The sequence below is a fragment of the Rattus norvegicus genome, chromosome 16, assembly GCF_036323735.1.
Source record: "Rattus norvegicus strain BN/NHsdMcwi chromosome 16, GRCr8, whole genome shotgun sequence".
Classification (NCBI taxonomy): Eukaryota; Metazoa; Chordata; class Mammalia; order Rodentia; family Muridae; genus Rattus; species Rattus norvegicus.
Window position 1 is genome coordinate 84988914 of NC_086034.1, and position 9200 is coordinate 84998113.

The 9200-nt window shown below is 47.4% G+C and overlaps 1 protein-coding gene and 1 long non-coding RNA gene across 2 annotated transcripts in view; one reads left to right on the forward strand and one right to left on the reverse strand.

The window, feature by feature from the left end:
• The window catches only part of Col4a1 (collagen type IV alpha 1 chain), a 110886-nt gene extending 103317 nt beyond the window's left edge, over positions 1 to 7569 (forward strand). The window contains exons 50-52 of the mRNA NM_001135009.1: positions 3221 to 3335; positions 4370 to 4542; positions 6121 to 7569. Coding sequence (NP_001128481.1) covers positions 3221 to 3335; positions 4370 to 4542; positions 6121 to 6202 — 370 coding nt within the window. The 3' untranslated portion in view covers positions 6203 to 7569. The remainder of the gene's footprint in view (positions 1 to 3220; positions 3336 to 4369; positions 4543 to 6120) is intronic.
• On the reverse strand, positions 1889 to 5270 carry LOC120097569 (uncharacterized). The gene is made up of 3 exons (XR_005495116.2): positions 5131 to 5270; positions 4643 to 4696; positions 1889 to 2154 (listed from the first exon to the last, which is right to left on the reverse strand). It is a non-coding gene; the product is annotated as an uncharacterized LOC120097569 (long non-coding RNA).
• Positions 7570 to 9200: the final 1631 nt, after the last annotated feature.

Sequence of the window (9200 nt, forward strand, 5' to 3'; positions counted from 1 at the left end):
GAATCATGACCCACTGAATGGATGCACATTGCATTTCATTTGTCCACACCTCCCCTGCCCTCGGTTATCTGGGTTGGCTGTTCTGACTGAGGGTGCTCAGAATGCGGGTGTTGACACCCAACTTCTTGCCTTCTGTTCTTTCGCTGCATGCAGAATTGGGGTTGCTGAGTCATACGTCGATTCTGTTTTTAAGTTTTTGAGGCACTTCCTTACTGGTTTTTCACAGTGGCCCTGCCCTCGACATTCTGACATCCCCGCCAGCCATGCACAAGGGCGCTCCTCTCCCTTCACATCCTCGCTAACACTGAAAATATAGTTTCTGTTGTATTTTTACAGCAGCCCAGTGGTTGTAAAATGAAGCCTGTGCAACTGTAGTACTCAATATATATCATCTGCTTATGTAGTGTTTGTGCATAAAAACTACACAGACTTATTTCACTCAAAAATGTATGCATGGTCTCCAGTACCACAGAATTAATTGTGCAATAGTAACACATTCCGTGTTCCCTCATTCTATTTAATTTTGCCCCCTTGAGACGCTGTTAGACTGATTGAGAATGCATATGTCTCTGGCTGAGTGATTCCTACATTAAGCTTGTCCTCATTGACATCTGGAGTATTTTCAGTTCAAGAGCTACCCTGGTAGAAGTAAGGCAGGACATTTTATGAGTGAATAATATAAGATTCTCTCTCTCTCTCTCTCTCTCTCTCTCTCTCTCTCTTTCCCTCTCTCTCTCTGTCACCAATTTCTATCAAAATAGAAATTTGTTGTTCAGTTGTGCTAAGAAGTAACAGAAACATGGAGATGAACAGACTGATTTGGCTAACAGTTTACTTTATGTGTGCAGTATATTAAAGACAGAAAGGATGAGACTGGGAGTTTTCCTTAGGAACTTATGAAAAAGCACCAGGCTTCTCCATACACCCTGGTGAGGCAGCTCTCAATATGCCGCCCAGGTTGGCCTTTAACTTGAGATCCTCACGCCTCCACCTGGACTGTGAGTCTGCTCCACCATGCCTAGATCGTCACAGGTCCTTTAACAACATGAGCATGAAGACGGACAGTCTTGTAGAGCAACTTTACCAGAGGGGGGTAGGAGAACCACAGGTTTGCTGGTGCTCTGGAGTCCTTTGTCACAGCCATTTTTGGGTCATATGATGGAAAATGTCATTTGTTACACTTCAAGACTACAGAGAGCATGCCACACACTGACAGTACACAGAACACACCACACACAGACAGTACACAGAACACACCCCACACAGACAGTTCACAGAACACACCACACACTGACAGTACACAGAACACACCACACACAGACAGTTCACAGAGCACACCACACACTGACAGTACACAGAACACACCACACACTGACAGTACACAGAACACACCACACACTGACAGTACAGAGAGCACACCACACACTGACAGTACACAGAACACACCACACACAGACAGTTCACAGAGCACACCACACACAGACAGTACACAGAACACACCACACATAGACAGTACACAGAGCACACCACACATAGACAGTACACAGAACACACCCCACACAGTTCACAGAGCACACCACACACAGACAGTACACAGAGCACACCCCACACAGACAGTACACAGAGCACACCACACACAGACAGTACACAGAACACACCACACACAGACAGTACACAGAGCACACCACACACAGACAGTACGCAGAACACACCACACACAGACAGTATACAGAACATACTACACACAGACAGTATGCAGAGCACACCACACACTGACAGTACACAGAACACACCACACATGGGCAGTACATAGAGCACACCACACACATACATGTGTTCTGTGTGCAGACTTCTGATCAGACACTGTTGAAGGCACTAGAAGGAGAACTAACTTTTCATGGTTTTTCTTTTTAGCTTTCCTTGGAAAACAGGTAGAAAATGATTACTATTTATGTCTCTTGGTTCCTTTTGGACTGGCATCTATGGTGGTCTTCATTTGGTTGAAGACCCAGGCCTGGGGAAACTGTGTGTCTCAGACATCCTTTTCTCGATTCCCTGTTGTAGCAGCATGGCCTTTCTCCTGGGCTGAGGGCGCTTAATACTTTAGCTTGATGGTTTCCAGCAATGTCTCAAGACTTCCAGATCCCTTCTTTCCTGTGGGAGGACCCAAAAGCTTAATTTTAGAAACATTGGCATAAATCTTTCCTTTTGGGTTTTGAACTAAAAAGATGGCAACTGCTTTCTTTACCCTGTTGGCTGTAATTTCTAAGTACTTTCTACAGACAGGAGTGGCTATAAAGTCACAATTCCATCACTTAAAAGAAAGGACTGGTGGTCAAAGAGGAAGGGAATTTTGATGGCCTGGGTTGTGACACCAACCATGGATGTCCTTCTGGAGGGCAGAACTGTCCTCTATTTGGCCATCTATGGCCCTGCCCCCAAGGACCAGAGCAGCCCGGGAAGAAGGGCACTTTGGCAAACTGTCCTATTTCCCATGCCTGAGAGGCAGAAGGCAGCAGATGGGCAGGGCCATTTCAATTTCAGTGGCTGGTGTTTGACGGAACCTCTTAATTCATCTGCATTTGTGAGAATAAAGTAGAGAGAGGGCACACACACACACACACACACACACACACACACACACACACACACGTGTGTGTGTGTGTGAGCGGCACAGAAATTGGAATGACTAACCCAGCCACCCACCTGCCCCCTTTCCGTCCACGCGTGCAGAACTTGTGTAATTACTCACTTGTCTGTACTCATTTAGCAGCGTGGCTAACACTCTCTTCACTCTGTGACTGGAATGTAGTTGTTTGGCTGCTGCTGTTTGTGTGTTTAAGCAATGCGCTCCCCCACCATCCGGAACTCCCTTACATGAGTGAGCTTTAGAACACTGGACTACCCTATGGTTTTCACTCGCCCAGCCAGCAGAGGAGGGGCCTTGTCTTGAGGAGGGGCCAGAACACTGAGTCCCTCTGCCACAGCTATGGTGACCCCATTGTTCCTGTTATACAATAGTTAAAAAGCAAATGCTTTTGAATTAAGTGTTTTAGGAGAAAGAAGGGCTTGGACAACCCATAAAGAGTCCCTGAGCCTGAGTCCCACCACTGGCCATGTTATTCCCATAGAGTTGAGCCAGGAGAACCAGGGAGAGAGGGCAAGGGGTGGGCCATCCCCGGGTCCCATCCACCCTGACTGCTTGCTTCCTCTCTTCCAGGTGTGCAGTTTGCGAAGCGCCCGCCATGGTGATGGCGGTGCACAGTCAGACCATCCAGATCCCGCAGTGCCCCAACGGTTGGTCCTCACTGTGGATTGGCTATTCCTTTGTGATGGTGAGTGTTTGGGAGACTACATTTCTTTGGAAGGGCCCCCACTAATGCCGGTACCTCCTCTATGTCTCCAAATTTCCCAGATCATCCCTTGTTGAATGTAACTTGGGGCCTGACTGTTGCTCCTGGGGTCTAGAGTGTCTCCAGGGCTCCCTGTTCCTCTGTGTTGACAGCAGCTGCCTCCCATGAGCAGGGAGTACCTAGAGTGTGGGCTCGCCATAGCCATGTGAACAGCAGCCAAAGCTTGACCAGCTTCTTCTGTATTATTAACGCCCAGGAGTTTTAAAGCAGAGAGCGTGAGGTTGGGCAGGAACATGGGTATCACCCGTGAGCTGTCCAGCCAAGGCGGTAGCCAGGAGAATGAGCCTCCCAGGTTAATACCCAGGATGCACGTGGGCAGTGAGGCGTGCTCTTCTATCACCTGGCTGTTTTCAGATGTTAGTTCCTTATGACCTTCCCTTTAAAAATCCAGTTATGACAGGGATGGTTCCCTGGGTGAGGGGCTTCTTATAGCTTGTTTGATTTTAGTGTCACACGGAAAAATGTTGACTGAGTGCACACAAGTAAGAAAGTGGGGAAGAACTAGCCAACTTCAAGTAGAGCATTCTGAATAGACATCTTTGTCTTTCTCTTTAAAACTCTTGGGCAGAGCTGAAGAGCTCTGATGAACTCCTGTTCATCTCACCTGGAAACTAATGTTCATTGGTCTTAGGATTTGACAGGAAAAGGGCTTCTTGATTTTTTTTTTTCGAAGAAAGCTGGGTGCTCCCCTCCCACTGGGAAGAGCTGGTCTCTGGTTTCTGGGATTGTGTGGAGGCCTGAATGCCCCAGCCTAGCCAGCAGGTCTGCATAGTGGACCACCATGGGTGTTGAGAAGTTTGAGGGGCTCAAAGCTGGTGAGCCTGGGGTGAAGATGGGGTAGGAGGGATCTGGAACCTCCCTGAGGAGACATTCTGGCTCCTCCTAGGGATGGTGAATCCCTCTCTGAGCTCTGGGTGATAAAACCTCAGACTGAATGCCTTATGCTTATCCCATAGCACACCAGCGCTGGTGCTGAAGGTTCTGGCCAAGCCCTTGCATCTCCCGGGTCCTGTCTGGAAGAGTTTAGAAGTGCCCCATTCATCGAGTGCCATGGCAGAGGAACGTGCAATTACTACGCGAATGCTTACAGCTTTTGGCTCGCCACCATAGAGAGAAGCGAGATGTTCAAGTGAGTTAAAGCTGGAGGACTTGGGCCCTGGGCAGCCCTCTCTCCTGTTTCCTATAACCCATCAAACCGGAGTCTGTTCTGAGGGGCAGATGACACTTACAGGTTTCAAAGGGGGTCCAAGGTGGTAGTCTCCATTCTTCCATTCGGTGGGGAGCTGAGAAAGAAAAGAGGTCATTTGCCACTTTTGTGGACGAATGTGTTAAAATGTTATAAAAAGCAGCTGAACTCCTCAGACAGCTGTGAAACATTGTATCCGTAATAGCCAGCCAGGAGGGCCCTGTGGCTTATCTCTGTGGTATTTACATAATGAGGGCAGGGCGTGTGGAGGGTATGTTCTAAGGAACTTAACAAGAGACGTTTCTTTCGGCACAAATATCACTGCAATAATAGGCGAGCCTTTCCTTTCATGTCCTTTCCCATTTCTAAGATTCGTCTGAAAACAGTGATCCTCAGGGATGCTGGCTTTGTTGAAGTTAGTTTGGTCCACCTCCAGTGGCCAGGAGCATGTTAAGTTCCTCCACCCTCCATCCCACATCAGCCCAAGCAGATGTCGGTGGCTGATGGGGCAGGGGTAGCCTCTTACTGCACCTGCCAGACATGGCAGCTCTCTCCTGCAGATAATCCTCTCTGTCTTCTCTGTTTCGGAGGCTGCCATGAGGAAGTCTGAGGTTATCTTGTTTTTCCAGATCGGGTCATTTGCAAAACATCCCAAAGTATCATGTGCTCAACTGCTAGGATATGGGAAATTATCAGATTCAGCATCAGCAAACACAGTCTGGTTCATTTATGGAAGTTAGAGTCTGCTCCTCAGTTGTGGCTGGGGTGGGCTTCATTATAAGGTTAATAGCCAAAAAATGGGATTTTTGCTAGAAACCAGCAGTCTAGTATAATTAAACAAACTGCCTCCTTAAACGCAATTAGATATATTTTTTTAAAGCTAGAATTTGCTAGGGTGAGCTCCTTCCAGTTCAGGACAAGATGTTCTTACCTGTGGTGAGCTCCATTTGGTTGAATTCGATAAGTACCAATCAGAGTTGGTAGTTCACCTTTACAACGACTAAAAGAGGGCCAAGACGAATCTGAGCTGCTAAGTGTCTCCTCCCGTCTTTGGCCTCACTTCCGGCCATGTGTTATCTAAACCCTTCCAGGATTGTGAATATGTTTTGAGAATCGGGGGTCCTTATTCCAGGCTTATCACATGACCCTACCATCCGACGAGATGATGTAATGAACGCTCACTGTCTGTTAAATATTGCGGGGAAGAGGATTATTCCTCCATGCCCTGGGAAGTTGCTAATCTACTGGAGACAGTGAAAAGCTAATTATAATACAAAACATAGTCCCATGGCTGGGAGGTGACCGCTGAGCTCTGGTGGGCTCATGCACATAGATAATGTCTAAAACATTCCCATGTTGTAGAATCACCACCCTCCCCAGGTGTTGATGGTCATCAATGTGGATGGGTTTGTATCTGGTCCCTTAGGGATCTTGGGGCTTGGGAGCTGGGGCTAAGAAACGCACCTGCATTTCTGATGCTCCATGACTCGCTGCTGACGGTGTAACTCTGTCGTGTTCCAGGAAGCCCACGCCGTCCACCTTGAAGGCAGGGGAGCTGCGCACGCATGTCAGCCGCTGCCAAGTGTGCATGAGAAGAACATAGTGATGCCCCCCTCTGCCGCCGTCACAACATGGTGCTACTCCCTCCTTGTCCTCCTCTCCCCTCCTGTTGTATTGTTAACAGCAACGAACCCTAGAATTATATCCTATGTACCTCACTGTCCACTATGAAAACCGTAAAGTGCCTTACAGGGATTTGCGTAACTAACACACCCCGCTTCGTTGGCCTCTGTTTGCTGAAGGAGAAGGACAGACAGCTACGAGCCTCCCATAATGGCACACTCCAAATGGCGCTCCTGATCCAATAAAAGATGAATTGCCTTTTGCAATCCAGTGCACTGATGTCTGGGGCGAGAACTCCACAAGAAACCCAAAGGTGCTAGGGGTGCACGGTGCTCCACACAGCCCACAGCCCGCTTCATCCTGTCACCCCAGACGTGAGCGCCGCCTGACCCACTGTCCAGGGTTTGCCACCTCAGGTCCCTCGATGGGCTGTGCAGATAGCAATCAAGGAAACTGGTTTCTTCCACCCTCTACACAGAATTCCATCTTTCCGGGCCCCAAAACACAAACTTACGCCCTGTGTGGCACTACGTAGCTGCTTCCGTGGAAGTCATGGCTTTCTGTGGAATAAAGATGGTCCAAAGGTAGACGGAAAATAAATAAGTAAATAAATATATATATATTAGTAATTTATATAGGTGTCAGCAATTAGGCAGGTCAAGTTCTAGTGTAGAACCCGTTGTTAAATAAAGCATACTCCGTTTGCCTCTCTCGAGAAACTGTACTGTCCTTTCACAGGGTTTCCAACACCAGGCCACCGAATGTGAAAACACCAGCCTTTCTCACTCACTCCCACATCAGAGGAGGTGCATAACCAAAGCCAAAACCATTCCGAAACATGGTGTCTATGATAGTGCGCCCTGTGCCTGGCGCTTCCTGCTTTCCGCTCTGCGCGGAGTATTTTCAGGGTTTGCCACACTATCCGCAGACTGAATGACTGACTTCCAGTATGACAGCCAAGGCCTTTCATCCTGCAATCCTGGGGCAGGCAGTTCACACCTGAGCACACACAGGCCACTTCCCAGCCCCTCTCGAGCTGTGTCACAGCCCCTGCAGGGAGCCGACAGGTCAGGCGCAGGAGGGGAAGATCACTATGCTTGAAGTGGCGTTACACTAAAAGTCCCCCTTACCCCACCCCCTTTTTAAAAAAAAGTTTTTAAGACTACTAAGGCCTTCTGTGTAATTTCTTTAAATGTGTTATTTCTTAAGAATTCAAATTTGTAATAAAACTATTTGTATAAAAATTAAGCTTTTTATGAATTTGTTGCCAGAACTGCCACTGAAACGTTGAAAGAGAAGTTGCCACACAGACCGCTAATAAACCTGTAAGCTTTGCTGTGTATCTTAGATCATTTTTATTTTGTATTTGTTCAAATGAGAGTCCTGGACTCAGGGGTGACTTACAGCGACTGACTGCTGAGGTAGAGAACCCTCCCATTCCTTTGCTGCACTGTCAGCCCAGCGGCCCCTTAGACGCCAGGCGAGCAGAGCGACATTGAAATGGGATCCACCAGGCCTAGCACATTTCTGCAAGACGGGACAAGAGTGGAGGGCTGCATTTGAACTCATCTGAGCCAATTCAGATGTGTGCTGGAAAGGTGGCTCAGTCAGAGGGTGCAAATTTGGATTTCCAGGATGCACATAAAACATCAAGTGTGGTGGCCCCTGCTGGTGATCCCAGAGATCCCACCATTGTGGGCCTGAGGCAGGCAGATCCCTGAAGTCTGGCTGAACTGAGGATTTCCAGGTTCAATGAGAGCTTCTCAAAAAATAAGAGTGATTCAGGAAGACCCTGAACATGGGCTTCGTGTTGTACACATGAACCACCTGTCTCCATGTGTACACATAAAATGTTATATACACACATATACGCAGATGTATGAAAAGAAGATATTGTTGTGTGTATGTGTGGGGGAGAGAATTAAGCTTTGGCAATTTTGTCTGTTATTCAAGGCAGTGTCTCACTGCATAGACTAACCTGCTGGCTGGTCTGGGATTCTTTGTGTAGATCAGGCTGACTTCAGACTTGTAGAGATCCACCTATTACCTCTGCCTACCAGTGATTGGATTAAAGGTATGTGTCACCACACCCAGCAAGCTTCGGTTGTAAACTCGGATGGAATACAGTCCATGCAGATGGATATATTTTTCAGTTTTCATGGAAAGTCTAAGTGTTGAAGTGTCCTTGGTGAACTCAGCCTAGCATAGCTGTACTGAGGACAGATCTGGATAGTGTCTAATCGACCTTTACATGCTGGGAAGAAACAAGAGCACGGGAAAACATTGTGTAAAGGTAAAACAGGATACCCTGTTGTGAAGACTAATCGTGGTGCCCCAAACCCTCACATTACTACACCAAGGACACAGAGGGAGGACTGAATTCGGTGCTCTGCTCACTTCTGACATAACTGATAGACAGATCCCTTTGTGTTTTTCTCTGTCTGGGAGAAAGGAGAAGTCAATAAAAAAATTAGGCTTCATGGGACCATAACCAAATCACTCCACAGTTATGTCACCACCCCGTCCAGGTTCTTACTGTGCCGTGACAGTCTCAGGCTCTTCCCCTTGACCCTCTACTCTCACGTCTGATGAGAATCAGCTGATTGGTTTAGTATTGAAAAGATTACGTGTGCCTTTCAGCACACGACTGTATTACATGTGGGTATCCATTTTCAGACACCTCGTGAGAGAGGTCATCGTTTCTTTATGGAGCTCATTTTGTATCTGCAATTGAACCGGCCGTAGGTGTGAGTTTATCTTAGGGATTCCTTAGCTTTACCCACCACGTGGCTCCACTTTCTATACCAAGCTGTCTTGATTTAGCTTCAAAGTAACCTCTTTTTTAAAAATAACATTTATGTATTTCAGTGTTCTGTCTGCATGTCTGTACCTGTGCTGTGCTGTGTGTGTGTGTGTGTGTACGTGTGTGTGTGAATTTCACACCATGTACCTCAATTCCATTCATCTCCCTATCCCTT